Source organism: Pan paniscus, chromosome 20 (genome assembly GCF_029289425.2).
Source record: "Pan paniscus chromosome 20, NHGRI_mPanPan1-v2.0_pri, whole genome shotgun sequence".
NCBI lineage: Eukaryota > Metazoa > Chordata > Mammalia > Primates > Hominidae > Pan > Pan paniscus.
Genome location: NC_073269.2, coordinates 16,359,099 through 16,377,460, shown reverse-complemented (window position 1 = coordinate 16,377,460; position 18,362 = coordinate 16,359,099). Strand labels below are relative to the sequence as shown.

The window sequence follows — 18,362 nt, the reverse complement described above, 5'->3', positions numbered from 1 at the left end:
TGTGTGTGTGGTGTGTGTGGTGTATGTGTGTGTGGTGTGTGTGTGATGTGTGTGTGGTGTATGTGTGTGTGGTGTGTGTGTGATGTGTGTGTGGTGTGTGTGTGGTGTGTATGTGTGTGGTGTGTGTGGTGTATGTGTGTGTGGTGTGTGTGTGATGTGTGTGGTGTATGTGTGTGTGGGGTGTGTGATGTGTGTATGTGTGTGTGGTGTGTGTGTCATGTATGGGTATGTGTGGTGTGTGTGGTGTGTGTTTGGTGTGTGTGGTGTATGTGTGTGTGTATGTGTGTGTGGTGTGTGTGTGTGTCATCTTGAGTTGTGAGATACAGTGTTAATGATCCAGGTGTCCCGTGACTCACTGTGGCTCTGGCTGTGACACAATGGTTGTGGGACACAGTGTCTGTGCGAGTGGCTGTGGCCAGGCACAGTGGCCCACGCCTATAATCCCAGCACTTTGGGAGGCCGAGGCAGGAGGATCACTTGAGCCCAAGAGTTTGAGACCAACCTGGGCAACATGACAAAACCCTGTTCCTAAAAAAAAAAAAATTTAAATTAGCTGGGCGTGGCATCTTGCACCTGTAGTCCCAACTACTTGGGAGGCTGAGTGGGGAGGATCACTTAAGCTGAGGCGGCCGAGGCTACAGTGAGTCATGTTTCACCACTGCACTCCAGCCTCAGCAACAGAGCAAGACCCTGTCTAAAAAAAAAATAGAGAGAGAGAGAGAGAGGGAGGGAGAGAGAGGCTGCTGTCAAGTGGATCTGTGTATTTAAGACTTCGGGTATATCCCTATGTGTCTGTAGGATAAGGTGTTTTTGTTTTTTTTTTTGGTTTTTTGGTTTTTTGGGGTTTTTTTTGAGACAGAGTCTCCCTCTCTTGCCCAGGCTGGATTGCAATGGCGCGATCTCGGCCCACTGCAACCTCCGCCTCCCAGGCTCAAGCGATTCTCCTGCCTCAGCCTCCCGAGTAGCTGGGATTACAGGCACCCGCCACCACACCTGGCTAATTTTGTATTTTTAGTAAAGACGGGGTTTCCCCATGTTGGTCAGGATGGTCTTGAACTCCTGACCTCGTGATCCATCCACCTCAGCCTCCCAAAGTGCTGGGATTACAAGTGTGAGCCACCGCACCCGGCCCAGGATGAGGTGCTTATTATTTGACAGGTGCATGTGACACTGTGACTCCGGCTGTGACCTGGTGGGGCCTCAGGGATGCGTCTGGCTCTGGCAGGATGTTTGTGTGTCACCGCGATGTTGTGTGGGTGTGTCTACCTGTGCCCTGCTCTGAGGGATTGAGTGTGATATCGTGTGTTTGTGCTGCACTGTGATGGGTATGTGGTTCTACGACCTTCACTGTAATTCTCTGAGACTCCCTCCTGAACGTTGCTGAGAATGTGACAGTGGCCTGTGTCACCCTCTGGCTGGTTTCATCTCTGAGGCTGTGCAGCGGGGTGGCACTGCATGGCCTTCTGTCTGTCCCTGGGTGTTTTTGCCTGTGTGACGGTGTTGCGCGGTCAGTCAGGACTGGGCGCTATGGCAGCTGCCCAAAATATCTCCAGCTGCCTGCCGCGGGCCAGGCCCCATCCCAGGGTGGGGTATGGGTGGAGTTTGGTCCATCCTTGCCCTTGGGAAACCCATGTCATGGAGGGATGGAAAAGGCCTGTGAAAACCTCCTCTGTGTCTCAGACGGTGTTGGACCTCCAATATCCACCCAGGATCTTACCCCCAAATCTAATCCCTCAACCCAAATCTGATTCATCAGCAAGTACCCTCACAGCTCCTAGCCCCATGGGAGAGAAAAAAAGAAGAGAAAACTGTCAAATACATTGACATGATTTCTTTCTTTCTTTTTTTTTTTTTTTTTTTTTGAGACAGAGTCTCACTCTGTCACCCAGGCTGGAATGCAGTAGCGCGATCTCGGCTCACTGCAACCTCTGCCTCCCAGGTTCAAGCAATTCTCCTGCCTCAGCCTCCCGTGTAGCTGGGACTACAGGCGCCAGCCACCATGCACGGCTAATCTTTGTATTTTTTTTTAGTAGAGACGGGGTTTCAGCATGTTGGTCAGGCTGGTCTCGAACTCCCAACCTCAGATCATCCACCCCCCTCAAGCCTCCCAAAGTGCTGGGATTACAGGCGTGAGCCACCGCGCCCAGCATGGACATGATTTATTTCTTAATTTATTTATTTATTTTTCTGAGATGGAATCTTGCTCTATTACCCAGGCCGGATTACAGTGGAGCGCTCTCGGCTCACTGCAATTCCGCCTCTCAGGTTCAAGTGATTCTCCTGCCTCAGCCTCCTGAGTAGCTGGGATTACAGGCGCCCGCCACCACGCCCGGCTAATTTTTGCATTTTTAGTAGAGATGGGGTTTCACCGTGTTGGCCAGGGTGGTCTCCAACTCCTGACCTCAAGTGATCTGCCCGCCTCGGCCTCCCAAAGTGCTGGGATTACAGGCGTGAGCCACCGTGCCTGGCCTGGCTGTGATTTTAAAAATCATTATTATGGACATGACAATGGCTGATGTGATTTTTTTTTCTGGAGAACCCCAGGTGCACAAAATTATATTAATCAGACCCTGCCCCCCATTCACTCTCAAACTGCTTTATCTATTTTGTTCATTTTTAAACTAGTTATTTCTTTTTTTTTTTTTTTTTTTTTGAGACGGAGTCTTGCTCTGTTGCCCAGGCTGGAAGGCAGTGGCGCGATCTCGGCTCACTGCAAGCTCCGCCTCCTGGGTTTACGCCATTCTCCTGCCTCAGTCTCCCGAGTAGCTGGGACTACAGGCACCCGCCACCACGCCTGGCTTATTTTTTATATTTTTAGTAGAGATGGGGTTTCACCATGTTAGCTAGGATGGTCTTGATCTCCTGACCTTGTGATCCGCCTGCCTCAGCCTCGCAAAATGCTGGGATTACAGGCGTGAGCCACCGCGCCCAGCTTTAATTAGTTATTTCTAATGGAGGCATACACTCTCACAACTCACTGTCTCAACTCACTGTCCCAAACAAAAGCCAGAAGACAATGACCCCTATCTATCAAGAGGTTAATTAGAAGAAACAGAAAATAGAGGCTGGGCACAAAGGCTCACACCTGTAGTCCCAGCACTTTGGGAGGCCGAGGGTGGGAGGATTGCTGGAGCCCGGGGGGTCAAGGCTGTGGTGAACCATGATTGCATCACTGTACTCCAGCCTGGGCAACACAGCAAGACCCCATCTCAAAACAAACCCACAAACAAAAACCTCACTTAACAAGAAAAAGAAAGAGGAAAGGAAGGAAGGGAAGGAGGGAGGGAGGAAAGAGGGAGGGAGGGAGAGTGGAAGGAAAGAAGGAAGGAATGAAGGAAGGAAGGAAGGGAGGGAGGGAGGGAGGGAGGAAAAATAGATACGGCAGACATAAGGGGGAGAATTGCTGATGACCACGCCCCAGCCTCTTCCCCAGTCCCTGGTGACAGGTCACCCACTGAGCATTTGAGAGGTGGACTTCCCTACCATGCTTCCAGGACATTGATAAAGACACAATGAAACAAGGTCACACAATATTCCCTGCTTTGTAAATAGACTTTTCTGTCCCCCATTTTACAATACTCACCAGTCACCACCGTTTCTGGGAAATAAATATATATGTCCATCTTTTTCTCTTTTTTTTTTTAGAGACAGGGTCTTGCTCTGTAGCCCAGGCTGGAGTGCAGTGGTGTGATCATAGCTCACTGCAGCCTTTAACTCCTGGGTTCAAGTGATCCTCCAGCCTCAGTCTCCCGAGTAGCTGGGACCACAGGTGTGCGCCACCACACCCAGCTAATTTTTTTTTTTTTTTTTGTAGAGGTTGTGGCGGTGGAGGACGGGGGTGAGTCTTGCTATATTGTCCAGGCTGGTCTCAAACTCCTGGGCTCCCTTGATCCTCCTGCCTTGAACTTCCAGAGCACTGGGATTACAGCCATGAGCCACTGCACCTGACCCACCATTTTTTTAAACCCCTGCAGAGAGTTTGGTTGTTGGGTTGGACTATAATTAATAATGTGATTCAGATAACAGTGTAAAATGTGTCTAATTCCTAGTTAGGAGAAGTGCTTTGAGAAAGAGTAATAGGGGTGGTGGGGGGAGGACAAATTTAGATGAGAGAGGACAGGGAGGATGTTTCAACTGATACCCGAAGAAAGAAGAGGAGGAAGAGCATTCCAGGCAGAGAGAACAGGCAATGCCAGGGCCCTGAGGCTGAGACATGCCTGGTGTGTTTGGGAAAAATGGGGGAAGTTCAAGTCGCTGGAACACAGTAATTGGGGCAGAAAGTAGGGGGAGATGAGGGCAAGGATGTCATGGGGAAGAATGTGCAGGGTTTTGCGGTCCAAGGAAAGGACTTTGGCTTTTCTGCTGAGGAAGGTGGGAGCCATAGAGGGTTCTGAGCAGAGGGGGGATGCGACCTGGCTCAGGTGTTCACAGGCGCCCTCTGGCTGCTGTAGGGGGGACAGACAGTGGGGGATGGGAGCAGGGGGGCCAGGGTGGAGGCTGCTACACTGGTTCAGGTGATCAGTAGTGAAGGCTGGGCCAGGGTGGGACAGTGGCAGTGGGGTGAAGTGTGTGGATTCTGGATAAGGAGGAAGGTAGAGCCTACAGGATTTACAGTGGGTTGGATGTGCATGTGAAGAACAGGTGTCGAGAACAACCTGAACCTGGGGACATGAGCACTTAGGAGGACAGAGTTGCCATTAGTGAGTTGGGGCAGATTGGAGGCGGGCGGGAGCAGGAGGCACCCGTGCTGTGTATGAAGTGCCCTTGACACCCCCATGTGGGGCACCTGGATGCAGTTGCCACCAGGGGTGCAGATTGGGGACATTTGGGAGCTGATGACTAAAGACCTGAGTGTCCCTGGGGGGCCCAGTGTAGCTGGGAAGAGAAGGGGCCAGTGTCTTAGGTCCACTCTCTATAGGAGTGGGAAGAGTGGCTGGGTGTGGTGGTGCATGCCTGTAGTCCCAGCTACTTGGGAGGCTGAGGTGGGAGGATGGCTTGAGTCCAGGAGTTGGAGGCTGCAGTGCAGTATGATTGCACCTGTGAATAATAACTGCATTTAGCCTGGGCAACACAGCAAGACTCCGTCTTTCAATAAAATAAAAATAGGCCAGGCATGGTGGCTCACACCTATAATCCCAGCATTTTGGGAGGCCGAGATGGGAGAATTGCTTGAGGCCAGAAGTTCAATACCAGCCTAGGTAACACAGTGAGATCCTGTTTCTACAAAAAAAAAAAAAATTTAAAGATTAGCTGAGGCCAGGGGAGGTGGGTCACACCTGTAATCCCAGCACTTTGGGAGGCGGAGGCGGGCGGATCATGAGATCAGGAGCTCGAGACCAGCCTGACCAACATGATGAAACCCTGTCTCTGCTAAAATTATAAAAATTAGGCAAGGCGCGGTGGCTCGCGCCTGTAATCCCAGCACTTTGGGAGGCCGAGATGAGCGGATCACAAGGTCAAGAGGTCAAGACCATCCTGGCCAACATGGTGAAACCCCGTCTCTACTAAAAATACAAAAAAATAAAAAAAAATTAGCTAGGCGTGGTGGTGGCACGCCTGTAATCCCAGCTAGTCAGGAGGCTGAGGCAGGAGAATTGCTTGAACCCGGTAAGCAGAGGTTGCAATGAGCCGAGATGTCGCCATTGCACTCCAGCCTGGCGACAGAGCAACACTCCATCTCAAAAAAAAAAAAAAAGAAAAAAAAAATGCTGGCCAGGCGTGGTGGTGGGCACCTGTAGTCTCAGCTACTTGCGGGGCTTAGGCGGTAGGATTGCTTGAGCCCAAGAGGTCGAGGCTGTAGTGAGCTGAGATCACACCATTGCATTCCAGCCTGGGTAAAAAAGTGAGATCCTGTCTTTAAAAAAAAAAAAAAAGGTCAGTGTTTGTTGATGGACTGTCAAGCATGTGATAGTGATGTGAGCCGGCTATTCAAGGATCCCTTTGGGGTCACATGTCACCCCAGGGAGACATGTCCTCCCTAGGTGGCAGGTCCCCATCACTCTATACAGGCAGTCCAAGTTGTTACAGCCACTGCCATGTCCCCTCTCCCATATCTGACTCAGCCCCACCCCACAGTGACAACTCTAGAGATACTTATTGAGTGACGGATGGGTCACTTCTGCTAACTCTGTGATGGTTTAGACATGGCCTCACTCTCTCCATCTGTGAAATGGGTCTCTGCCTCACCCCTGTCCATCTGACCCCCTCACCCAGGTGTCCTATGCCAGACCCAGTTCAGCGTCCATCCGGGATGCTAACCTGTACGTCAGCGGGCTCCCCAAGACCATGAGCCAGAAAGAGATGGAGCAGCTCTTCTCCCAGTACGGCCGCATCATCACGTCCCGCATCCTGGTGGACCAGGTCACAGGTCAGGCAGTCAGGGAGGGTGCACCTGGCGGGGGCGCTGGGCAAAGGCAGTCAGGTGGGACCAACGTGGGGAAACCGACCAAGATGCCAGGGCATGAAGCAGGGAAGGGAGAAGTGGGGTTACACAGGAGGGGACAGGGTCGTCGTGATGGACATCCCCGCCCCCTGGCAGGTGTCTCTCGGGGTGTGGGATTCATCCGCTTTGACAAGAGGATTGAGGCCGAAGAGGCTATCAAAGGACTGAATGGGCAGAAGCCGCTGGGCGCAGCTGAGCCCATCACAGTCAAGTTCGCGAACAACCCAAGTCAGAAGACGGGGCAGGCGCTGCTCACCCACCTCTACCAGTCATCCGCCCGGCGCTACGCAGGCCCCCTACACCATCAGACACAGCGTTTCCGGTGAGCCCCCTGCCACCCAGATGGCCCCAGGCCGGGTGCCCCCAAGCTTGCAACCCTCCCTGAACCCCATTCCTGCCGAAGGGAGGGATGCCGGGAGGGTGCGCACACATGGGAGCCAAGGAGCCTATCTGTCAGGTGCCAAGGCCAGCCACTCATATACAGCAGGCCCTCAATGTGTGCTGGCCACGACGATTGGCATTCTTGGTGTTAAAAGATTTTGGCGTCATCTGGGTTCCAGCTCTGGTGGCCCCTTTCTCTTTTGGGCACGTGGCTGTAGCTCTGTGCCTCAGTTTCCCATCTGTAATAACACCAAGTATTTCATGAGTCTTTGCTGTGTGCTAGACACCCTTATTCTTCTGCAACCCGATGAGAACAGAGCTTGTGTTGTCCCTGTTTTATGGACGGGGACCCTGAGGCACAGAGAGGTGTTGGGGTTTGCCTGGCCCAAACAGAGCAGAGACTCAAACCCAGGACCTGGAGTCCAAGCTCTAGCCACTCCAAGGGGAGACAATGGAAGCCCCTTGTGGGCCCCCGGGTGGCCGGGGCAAGTTACCCACCCCCTCAAGTGCTGCGAGAATGTTGGCTGTGGTAGTTACTGTTGCCTTTGTTAGGAGTTATCTTTCCCCAGGGATCCCAGCGCCTGGGCCCAGAGGGGACCCGCCAGCCAGGAGGGGGAGGATGGATGAGGAGGCCAGTGCAGGCTGGACAGCGGTGGGGCAGGCGAGAGGCGGTGCCTGAGTGACCACGGTTCCGTGCCAGGCAGTGTCTAGCTGGGCGGGCGGGGAGCAGGCAGGCGGGGGCAGGGCTCTGCTGCAGGCCTGTTGGGTGGGGGTGGGGAGGGCAGGCCGACGGTGTCACAGCAGGGGGGCGTGACTGGAAGCCACCTCTGACCACCACCTCTGCCTCCACAGGCTGGACAATTTGCTCAACATGGCCTACGGCGTCAAGAGGTAACAGTGACCCCGCCCCACTGTCCCCACCCCTCACCATCCATGCCCCTGATGCACCCCTCCCCAGCTCACCCCCAGGGCTGCAGGCTTAGCCTTGTTTGCCTGGGTCTTGGAGTAGCATGGCCATTGAGAGATGTGACATCAAAGCCAGACGTGGTGGTTCTCGCCTGTGCTCCCAGTGTTTCGGGAGGCTGAGGGGCAAGGAGCACTTGAGGCCAGGAGTTTCAAGATCAGCCTGGGCAACACAGTGAGATCCTTCTCTACAATTTTTTTTTAAGGATTAGCCTGATACGGTGGTGCATGCCTGTAGTTCAGGCTACTCAGGAGGCTGAGGCGGGAGGATCGCTTGAGCCCAGGAGTGGGAGGCTGCAGTGAACTATGATGGTGCCACTGCACCCCAGCCTGGGTGACAGAGCGAGACCTTATCTCCAAAAATTAAAAAATGTGGCTGGGCGCGGTGTCTCATGCCTGTAATCCCAGCTACTCAGGAGGCTGAAGCAGGAGAATCGCTTGAACATGGAAGGAGGAGGTTGCAGTGAGCTGAAATCGTGCCACTGCACTCCAGCCTGGGCAACAAGAGCGAAACTCCATCTCAAAAAAATAATAATAATTAAAAAATGTAAAAGAAGATCTCAGTCTGAGTCTAGTGGGGGAGGAGACAGAGAAATGAATGGTGATGAAGGCTGTGAAGTAGAAGGGGTAACAGAGGCCGGGCGTGGTGGCTCACGCCTGTAATCCCAGCACTTTGGGAAGCCGAGGCAGGCGGATCACGAGGTCAGGAGTTCAAGACCAGCCTGGCCAAGATGGTGAAACCCCATCTCTACTAAAAATACAAAAATTTAGCTGGGCATGGTGGCAGGCGCCTGTAATCCCAGCTACTCGGGAGGCTGAGGCAGAGAACTGCTTGAACCCAGGAGGCGGAGGTTGCAGTGAGCTGAGATCGTGCCACTGCACTCCAGCCTGGGCGACAGAGTGAGATTCCGTCTCAAAAAGAAAAAAAAAAAAAAGAAGGGGTGACGGAGACCCAGCAGCAGAGACCCCCCAGTCCCATCTGAGGCAACATCCACACAAAGGCAGAGTGGAAAGGGAGTTCCTAGCAGTGGGAAAAGCCTGTGCAAAGAGGGCCAGAAGGAGCGAGTCGTTTGTTCCTCGTGGTCAGGATTGAATGGTTCAGGCCCTTGGTTCCTCCCTTCCCAGCTGAGGGGTTTAATCCAAGGGCGGGATTGCCAGTGAGGAATGTGAGTGGAGCCAATTCTGTCCTTTCATTAATTCATTCAACAGACACCTCCCAAGTGCTTACTAGGTGTTGTTCAGGGGCTGGAACAAACTCTTGCAGGGAAGATGAAGTTGATGATAATAAATATATGATTTGAAAAGGAAAGCCGGGTGCAGTGGCTCACACCTGTAATCTCAGCACTTTGGAACTCCAAGGCGGTAGGATTGCTTGAGCCCAGGAGTTCGAGACCAGCCTGGCTAACGCAGCGAGACCCCACCTCTACAAAAAATTTTAAAAATTAGCGGGGCATGGCTGGGTGCGGTGGCTCATGCCTGTAATCCCAGCACTTTGGGAGGTCGAAGCGGGCGGATCACCTGAGGTCGGGAGTTCGAGACCAGCCTGATCAACATGGAGAAACCCCATCTCTATTAAAAATACAAAATTAGCTGGGCGTGGTGGCAGGTGCTACTCGGGAGGCTGAGGCAGGACAATCGCTTGAACCTAGGAGGCAGAGGTTGCAGTGAGCTGGGATCATCCCACTGCACTCCAGCCTGGGCAACAGAGCAAGACTCCGTCTCAGAAAAAAAAAAAAAATTAGTGGGGCATAGTGGTGCACCTGTAGTCCCAGCTACTTGGGAAGCCAAGGCAGGAGGATTGCTTGAGCCTGAGAGTTCGAGACCAGCCTAAGCAACATAGTGAGACTGTGTCACCACAAATCATAAAAAAAATTAGCTGGGTGTGAGGGTGCCTGCCTACAGTCCCAGCTGCTCAGGAGGCTGAGGCGGGAGGCTTGCTTGAGCCCAGGAGGTCAAAGCTGCAGTGAGCCATGATTGCACCACTGCACTCCAGCCTGGGTGACAGAGCGACACCGTGTCTCTAAAAAAAAAAATTGCATTGCAGGGGTCACACCATTCCAAGGTCATGGCACAGTCAGGGGTCATAAAGGTGTGAAGGGTCACAACGGGGTCAGAAGCATGCGGGGGGTCAGGGCAGAGCCCGCGTGACCCCCAAAGTAGTCCCCTGTCGCTCATCGCCAGGTTCTCGCCGATCGCCATCGATGGTATGAGCGGCCTGGCGGGCGTGGGCCTGTCGGGGGGCGCGGCGGGCGCCGGCTGGTGCATCTTCGTGTACAACCTGTCACCGGAGGCAGACGAGAGCGTGCTGTGGCAGCTGTTCGGGCCTTTTGGGGCAGTCACCAACGTCAAGGTCATCCGTGATTTCACCACCAACAAGTGCAAGGGTTTCGGCTTCGTGACCATGACCAACTATGACGAGGCGGCCATGGCCATCGCCAGCCTGAACGGCTATCGCCTGGGCGAGCGCGTGCTGCAGGTCTCCTTCAAGACCAGCAAACAGCACAAGGCGTGAGCCCACCCCGCCTGCCCTCCCACCCCCTCCCCGGGCAGCAGAGAGAGAGAGAGAGAAAGAGAGAGAGAGAGAGAGAGAGAAGGGGCCCAAGAGAGACAGCACAGGCAGCCCCACGGACGACGCGAGGGCCCCACGTCCCTGCGGAAGCCACAGGGTGAGCACTCTGGGGTGGGAGGGTCTGCAGGGAATTGGGGGGGTGCCCGGGGATCCCCCGCCCCATCCTCCTGCCCCCACCCCAGGCTGGGCTGTTCACTCTCTCGTCTTGGTTTGGTTCATGGTGAAGGTTTTTGTTTCTTTTTTCGGCTAAAAAGAATGCAGAGATGTGCCCCCACCCCCACCCTCGACCACCCCCGATGGGATGGCTTGGGGGGCTCCAGGGGGTGCCCTCCCAGACCCCCTTGCCCAGGCCTCCCCAGCACCTAGGTGGGGCCTGGGGTAGGAGGAACAGGTTTAAAAATCCCCAAAAAAGCGAACCGTGAGGAGGGGTGTGGGCACCCCCGGCCCAGTGCCCCCTGGTGGAATGCGGGGGAGCAGGCAGTGGGGCTGGAAGCAGAAACAAAATGAAAAAAAAAGGGGGGGGTGGGAGGGGAAGAAAAACTCTATTTTTGTAAAAAGGGAAAAAGACCTCGTGGAGAATTTTTACTGGGGATTCTTGAACTTGAAAAAAAAAAACACAAAAAAAGACAAAAAAAAAAAAAAGAAAATATTTTGGCAGGTTATGTTTACCAACTGGGGCGGGGGTGGGGGGGGCCCAGGGAGCAGGGCTTAGGGGCTGGCAGCCCACGGGGCCACACAGAGAAACAACCACGCAGACAGTCACACCACGGGGACACACGGACAGACGCAGACGGACACAGCGACATGCCCCAGACACGTTAAGGGACTGGTTGGCCAAACTCAGACACGTGGACAGGGACAGACAGAAAGAGACAGAAGCTGGGGCTACGTCCATGTGGACACAGACCACAGATGTGGGCACACGAATCCATCCACCTGTCCACGTGCACACGTGAATGTAGCGATAGATATTTGGACATCAAATTTGGACACCAGGTCACGGAGAAACACAAACACCACCCAGGAACACGCAGACATATGCCCATAGCATCCCACAGGCCCAGGCAGGAGGTCCCACCCCAGACCCCGCCCCAGACGCTCCCTCACCCTCTCGGCCCCCTCGCCCTGGCCCCCAGGTTCTCTGCAGAGATCTCTCCTGGACCCCCAGCGGTCTCCTTGGCGCCCACGAACACAGGCGTGCACACGCAGCGCACATGCATTGAGACACACGATACCTCGTTCCACCTTGGCGTCACGGTGGGCTGGAGGCAGCCCCCCCACACACAACACTTGAGGCCAAAGGACACCCCTGTCCCCGGGGCTCAACCTCCCCCTGGGCCGAGGCCTTGGCCCACGCAGCTGAGGGAGAGGCCCAGCCCTGAGCCTCCCCCACCAGGACTGGGCCTCCCCGGCAGCAAGACCCCGGCACTCCCCGCCAGGCCCAGGGTGGGGTGGATGGGCCCAAAGGCCCAGCCCCACACTCCTTTCCCGTCCACTTGTCACCTACCTATCCCCTTTCGGTTTGTTGGGTTTTTCGTCTTTCCAGATTGCAGTGGACACAGCCCCCGATCTCGAGCCCCGGCCCCCGGCTTCTGTCTGGACATTGCATCGCCCTAGTTTTCTTTCTTTAAAAAAAAAAAAATTCCAACAGAAGCCACAGGCCGGAGCCCCTGGGAGCCCTCGCACCGCTCCCCACCCCACTCAGCGGCCCCATCGGAACTGAGAATTGCAAAACCCCGACTTTAGCTATAGTTAAGTTGCCTTCCCCCCCCCCGGTGTCCCCACGTTTGGTGTCTGGCTATGGCGCCCCCATCTGACTGTCCAGCTCTCTCTCCCCCACCCCTCCCGGTGTTGTTATTAAACGTCTGTGGAGCTTCTGCTGCAAGGAACAAAAAAGAAAAAAAATCAAAAAAGCGACAAAAAAACACAAACAGAAGAGGAAAAAAAGCAACAAAAAAAGAAAACACACAGAAGAGATTTAAAAAAAAAAAAGGAAAAAAAAAAAGACATAAACTGGCACCAGTTAACTTTCTTGTACTTTTTTGCTGAATTTAGCTTCTTGTAGTTTTAACTTATTGCTATGTTAACTATTTATTCTCCTCGTTGCCCTGTAAGGACATCCGTGTATATTTCTGTTACTTCATCCGGTTTGCAAGTTAAAGGAACGACAATGTTCTCTTTGTTTCTTTAAGTTTTGCCGAGACATGGTTATGCCTAATTTATTTATAAAAGGGGAAGTGGAATCATTAAAGTAATAATAATTATTAATAACAGTAATGGTAGCCGAGTGGCACGCGGGGGCGTGTGCTCTGCGGGGCAGTCCCCACGGCCAGCGACGTCCAGGTCATCAATGGGATTCTTTTTGCTCTTGTCTTGAGAATTTTTTCAGTCCTATTTAGCTGGTGAAATCCCTAGCTTGTTCTTGATACACGAACCTATTTATTCTCGTGGTTTTAAGTCCTCCCTGCCCTCTCTCCTCTCCCCTGCAGCAGGGCAGGGACCCCTCTCCCCTGCTGTCTCTTGGGGCTCTCTCCCCTCCGCCCTCTGCATTCGGGAACACGCACGTCCGCGTGGGAAGCTTGCAGCAGGGCGTCCGAGCAATAAGGGCTGGGTTTGTCCCCCACCCTGGGGGGGGCCAGGCTCCAGAGAGGGGGCACCTCCCCACACCCCCCCCCCCACCGAGGCCTAGGCCCCTGCCACCCCCAAGACTGGGAGGGGACTTCTTTTTCTAAAACACAAAACTCAGCCCAGCCAGGCCCCCTCCCTGGAGGCCAGCCCCTCCCCGCAGGGGGCCAGGCCGGGGCTCCCAGGCGAGGGAGACTTGGGGCTTCCACGTCCCTGGGGGGCAGGGGCCAGGCCAGGGGGGAGGGGGCTCAGCCCCTCCACCCCTCCCTTCATCCTGTTATTTATTCGGAAGGTTTCAAATCACGACAGAGTCCATGTTGGAGGTGATAAAAAACTGTAAAAAAAAAAAAAAAAAAAAAAGACAAAACAAAAGACAAAAAAAAAAAAAAAACCCAACAAGAACACTTCGCGTTGCGTTTAGACTATTTATTACCGGGATCACAGGCCTGGCCGCGGTAACAGACTTTTACATGGAATTGTTTAATTATTTGTACTTTTCATGCCAGAAAATAAAAGTTCAGAATCTTAAGGCCTTGGGTGATCTCTGCACCGTTGCGCGGGGAGCACGCAGGAGCAGCCTGTGTAGTGGCGCCCAGGCCCCCGTCCTTCTCTGGGCCTGGGTCTGTCTGCAGCAGGGGCTTCGGCCCGGGAGGGAACCCTTGGCCTCCACAGAGCACAAATGAGACCCAGGGAAGGTGGGACACAGGCCCAGATGGATGCTCAAGACAGAAATGGTCCAGGGTCCATCCATCTGGTATCTTCAGGAGTGATCCCCAGATGGTGGGGGAGGCCTGGGTGGGATCTGCAGAAAGCTGCGTCCCCTGCGCTCAACCCCTGCCCACACCCCGGTCCACACCCCAGCAAAGCGAGGCAGACACAGACAAGTTTGGGTGGGGGATCACATTTATTGTACTGAGGTCACAGGTCAAGTTATTCACTAGTCCCCACTAGGAGGGGTGGCAGGGACAGGGCTGGGGGTGGTGGGGCGAGTCACCAAGGTGGGGGGCCCAGGGAGGGCAAGCTCCTTTACCCATCTTTGGAGGCTGTTGGGGCCTGGGAATGTGGACCAGCCCCGCCTGGGCCCCAGAGCAGGGCACGAAGCCCCACAAAGGTCCTGCCGCCACAGAGGAGGGCAACAGAGCCACAGGCAGGCCCAGACAGAGGGGCGGGTGGACGGCACTGCAGGGGCTGGCTTCATGCCTTCTTGAGGTTCTGGGGCAAGAGAAAGACCAGATTAGAAAGCTGGGGACAGCTGGACATGGTGATGTTTGCCTGTAGTCCCAGCTGCTTGGGAGGATCATTTGAGGCCAGGAGTTGACCAGCCTGGAGACCTTGTCTATTTTCTCTTTTTTTTTTTTGAGAGTCTCACTCTGTAGCCCAGGCTGGAGAGTGCAGTAGCATGATCTTGGCTCACTCCAACCTCTACCTCCTGGGTTCAAGTGATTCTTGTGCTTCAGCCTCTTGAGCAGCTGGAACTACAGGCACCTACCACCACACCCAGCTAATTTTTTTGTATTTTTAGTAGAGATGGGGTTTTACCATGTTGGTCAGGCTGGTCTCAACCTCCTGACCTCAAGTGATCCGCCCACCTCAGCCTCCCAAAGTGCTGGGATTACAGATGTGAGCCACGACGCCTGGCCTATTTATTTTCAAAAGTAAAAAAATCTTTTTTTAAAAAGCAGGGGATGGCCAGACATGGTAGCTCACGCCTGTAATCCCAGCACTTTGGGAGGCTGAGGAGGGTGGATCACGAGGTCAGGAGATGGAGACCAACCTGGTTAACACAGTGAAACCCCATCTCTACTAAAAACACAAAAAAATTAGCCAGGCATGGTGGCGGCGCCTGTAGTCCCAATTACTCAGGAGGCTGAGGCAGGAGAATTGCTTGCACCCAGGAGGTGGAGGTTGCAGTGAGCCGAGATCGCGCCATTGCATTCCACATTCCAGCCTCGGCAACAAGAGTGAAACTCCATTCAAAAAAAAAAAAGGCAGGAGATGGCCGGGTGTGGTGGCTCATGCCTGTAATCCCAGCACTTTGGGAGGCCAAGGCAGGTGGATCATCTGAGGTCAGGAGTTCGAGACCATCCAGGCCAACATGGTGAAACCCCATCTCTACTAAAAATTAGCCAGGCATGGTGGTGCACACCTGTAATCCCAGCTACTTGGGAGGCTGAGACAAGAGAATTGTTTGAACCCGGGAGGTAGAGGTTGCAGTCAGCTGAGGTCGCATCACTGCACTCCAGCCTGGGCCAAAGAGTGAGACTCCACCTCAAAAAAACAAAACAAAAAAGCAGGGAACATGGGGACACAGGTTGATAGAGTGGCCATGTGGGTCCATCTTCCTCAGGGCCCGCCGCCTCCCCTTGCTGGGGCAGGCCGACGAGACTCCACCTCCCCGCCCACCTCTGCGCCCATCCAGCTAGAGCTCGTCATGGTCGTCTTCGGTGGGTGCTTCAGGCGGTGGCTCCGGGCAGGCGGCTGGTGTCATCAGCTCCATGAGGTACTCGCAGCGACTGGGCTCTGTGGTGCTGGTCACCATGGTCTCTTTCCCGCACAGGAGGCGCACCTGGGGATGGGCAGACAGGTGCTCGAGAGGGTTCGGCTGGGCCAGGCCTGGGTCTCCCCGCCCCAGCTCCCCTGCCTTGCAGGCACTCACGGTGGTGGAGCGGTTGGGGCCCTGCCAGCAGCCCGTGCCTTGCTCATACTTCATGGCACTGAACTTGTCGTGGTCGGGGCCAACCCATGAGCCCCAGGTGCTGTGAGAGACACAGGGTGCTGAGGGCTGGGCCGGTGTCGGGGCACCAGGAGGAGGCAGAGGGAAGGGGCCAGCCCAAGCCACTCACCCGAGGCTGGTGGGAGAGCCCCCGAGTTTGGGTTTCTGCGAGACAAGCTTGAAGGGGCAGAGGCGGTAGACGTATCTGTGGAGGACCGGGACATGTGGGTTGGGGGACGCGGGGATTCCAGCCTCCTCCCACAGCCACCCCCCACCGCCTCCTCCAGTCCCCACACACAGGGCACCTCCAACTCCAATGACCAACCCTAAGCCTGGCCCCTGGCTTCTGCTCCCCCTCAATATGGAAGGCAGCACTCTCGGGCCCCACCCGCAGATGGTTCCCCAACCATCAAGAAACTGCCGGTGCCACTTCCGGGGCCACCCGCCTCCCACCCTGCCAGTGGGGGCCCCTGCACTCCTGGGACGCACTCGTTGGTGGTGAGCTCGTAGCACTGGCTGTACAGGTAAGCAAACTCCCCGTTGGGGCCAAAGTCAAAAGAAATCTCTTGCTCCAGGTTCCTGGAAGGGGAGGCGGAGCGGTTAAGGGGCAGCTGGGGACGCCAGTGCCTGACCCAGGACGACAGACACAGGAGGGTCTGGCTGAGCAATGGTGCCCAGGCTGTCCTCCCTGCCACCTCCCAGGGACCCTCCCTGCAGGGACCAGGCCCAGCCTGTGGTTGCCTCAGTGATTCCCCATCACCAGCTCCCCTGGGAGCCAAGGAGCAGGCGCTGTGGGACAGGTGTCCCCGCTCCTCAGCCCCCGCTACCTGATGGACTCCTCCATGTCCTTCAGCGACCGCTCAGCCTCCTCGAACTTGTTGCGGGCCTCCTGGGCAGCTGGGAGAGGGGTTGGAGGTCAGAGATGTCCTCAACCCCATCCAGGAGGATGGGGAACAGGGTTCCATGGATGTGGCTGTGTGCTCCCATACCCTCATTTTGCTCTGGCCAAGGACTTCACCCCGACAGCCTTGAGGGCCTCACCAGCTATAGAGCAGCCACGACTTGCTGCCCAGGCTCCCAGCTCCTGAGCGAGTGGGGCCAGGAGTGACACAAACAAGCTGCGGCCCTTGGGGAGGCAGAAGGGCCCCTTGGGGCTGGCGAGGGTGGGACTGGCTTACCCTAGGCCCCCTTCCTGGACTCCCCAAGATACTGGGGCTTGTGCTGGCCGAGTCAGAGCAGGGTCTAAGTTCAGGATCTTCCCCCGACCTGTGCCACCACGGCAGGAAACGCTGGGCCCACCCGAGGAGCCTGGCCCCCGCCCACCCTCACCATCGATGAAGGCCTGTGTCTGCTCGTCGTAGGGCGGCATTTTGTCTTCCTCAGCAGGGCTGGCCGGCTGCGGGGGTGACAGTGGCGGTGGGGCCTCCTGGGGAAGGGGCAGGGTCAGTGAGTAGCCCTTCCCCCACCCTCTCTGTCTCCACTTCTCCCCCAAACACGGACCTTGGGCTGCTCCCCCTGCACCTCGGAATCCTCCTCCTCCTCCTCTTCTTCAGCCTCCTCTTCTTCCTCCTCCTCCTCCTCCTCCTCCTCTGTGGGCGACGAGGGCACTGGCGGCTGCTCCTCCTTGGGCTCCGTCAAGTCAGGGGCAGAAGGTGCTGGAAGGTCGGTGGGCAGTGCCTGGTGGGCGAGCGGTGCGGTCGGTGCTGTGGACTCAGGGTCCACCCACACCCTCAGGCTCACACCACAGCCCAAGGGGCAGCCTCGGTGTCTCTGCCCCTCCTGCGGGGCCTGCAGGGAGGACCGACAGCTGGGGTGGGGGGGTCTCGGTGGGGGGTGCTGGGGCCGCCCAGCTGGCCAGGGTGGCCAGGTGCCAGAACCGGAGGCAGCTCCTTTGTGAGGCGGGGTGGGGGCAGTGTGGGGGGAGGACCAAGTCCCCTCCCTTCTCCTCCACTGACCTCGGACCGGTACTTGTCCCTGATGGCGGCCCAGACGCGGTCGTAGAAAGAGGTGGCGTCTGTCTGTGTGTCCCCACTGAGGAGGGCCTGTGTGTGTTGGGGGTGGTGTCAAGATCTAGGCCACCACGTGTCCCCCATCTCGGCCACCCCAGGCACCCGGGCTGCGGTGCCAGGCACGGGGGGCTGGGCCCCGGGCCGATGACCAGGCCAGGGCCACGCCAGTGAGGCACTGCGGCCAGGAGGGGGCAGCACAGGCCTGTGGGAGGGGAGGAAGAGGCCGGGGGCTGGAATGGTTGGGGGCACTGAGACAGAAAGAGAGAAGCAGATGGACAAACGGACGTACAGATGGAGGAAGAGAGAGCCCAGGACCAGAGAGGGCCAGGCCCTCCAAGGGAGAGGCCAAGGCCCAGGCTGCAGATGGAGAGGGAGAAACCCAGGGGTGGGCAGAGAAGGGAGGCCAGAAGCCGGGGGCCACAGGGAAGGAGGAGGATAGGAAAGGAGACAGACAGGGGACGAGGGTGTGGGGGAGGAGGGGAATAGGGCAGGACAGGGGTGGGGGAGGAAGGGGATTGGGTGCTCAACAGCGGGTAGAGTGGGGGCAGGTGCAGGGAAACGGGCTCCAGCCCGACCTGGCTCCATCCCGGGTCCTGCCAGGCGGGAAGCGGCTCTGAGTGGCTGCCATCCCAGCTCACCCAGAGGAGGCATCCCAGGCCA

At 56.0% G+C, this 18,362-nt stretch overlaps 3 protein-coding genes across 12 annotated transcripts in view; 2 read left to right on the top strand and 1 right to left on the bottom strand.

The window, feature by feature from the left end:
• ELAVL3 (ELAV like RNA binding protein 3) overlaps window positions 1–13,509 on the top strand; it is a 29,763-nt gene extending 16,254 nt beyond the window's left edge. Inside the window, exons 4-7 of one of the 3 annotated variants that reach the window (XM_003830499.7) lie at window positions 6,214–6,367; window positions 6,539–6,764; window positions 7,676–7,714; window positions 9,968–13,509. In XM_003830499.7, the coding sequence (XP_003830547.3) occupies window positions 6,214–6,367; window positions 6,539–6,764; window positions 7,676–7,714; window positions 9,968–10,298 (750 nt within the window). In that variant the 3' untranslated portion in view covers window positions 10,299–13,509. Of the gene's footprint in view, window positions 1–6,213; window positions 6,368–6,538; window positions 6,765–7,675; window positions 7,715–9,946 lie in introns of all 3 variants that reach the window. The other 2 variants (XM_034945383.4, XM_034945384.4) reach the window with 2 other exon arrangements.
• Window positions 11,268–13,509, top strand: LOC134729603 (basic proline-rich protein-like). Its single transcript, XM_063599903.1, has one exon. It carries the CDS (start codon window positions 11,268–11,270, stop codon window positions 11,970–11,972), a length of 705 nt encoding a protein of 234 aa, XP_063455973.1. The 3' UTR covers window positions 11,973–13,509.
• Window positions 13,510–13,865: 356 nt separating this feature from the next.
• PRKCSH (PRKCSH beta subunit of glucosidase II) overlaps window positions 13,866–18,362 on the bottom strand; it is a 15,708-nt gene continuing 11,211 nt past the window's right edge. For 2 of the 8 annotated variants that reach the window (XR_008622093.2, XR_010110834.1), the window contains exons 10-18: window positions 17,649–17,735; window positions 17,194–17,370; window positions 17,023–17,119; window positions 16,521–16,590; window positions 16,183–16,272; window positions 15,824–15,898; window positions 15,637–15,736; window positions 15,127–15,546; window positions 13,866–14,192 (exon numbers count right to left, since the gene is read on the bottom strand). Coding sequence is in view for 4 of the 8 variants with exons in the window: in XM_034945380.3 (XP_034801271.1) it covers window positions 15,400–15,546; window positions 15,637–15,736; window positions 15,824–15,898; window positions 16,183–16,272; window positions 16,521–16,590; window positions 17,023–17,119; window positions 17,194–17,370; window positions 17,649–17,735 (843 nt within the window). In the remaining 4 variants the exon portion in view is untranslated. The remainder of the gene's footprint in view (window positions 14,193–15,126; window positions 15,547–15,636; window positions 15,737–15,823; window positions 15,899–16,182; window positions 16,273–16,520; window positions 16,591–17,022; window positions 17,120–17,193; window positions 17,371–17,648; window positions 17,736–18,362) is intronic. The other 6 variants (XR_008622094.2, XR_008622095.2, XM_034945381.3 and 3 more) reach the window with 3 other exon arrangements.

Bases quoted from the DNA above. Each gene is read 5' to 3' on its own strand.
- LOC134729603 (XM_063599903.1), top strand. From the start codon at position 11,268: ATGTGGGCACACGAATCCATCCACCTGTCCACGTGCACACGTGAATGT.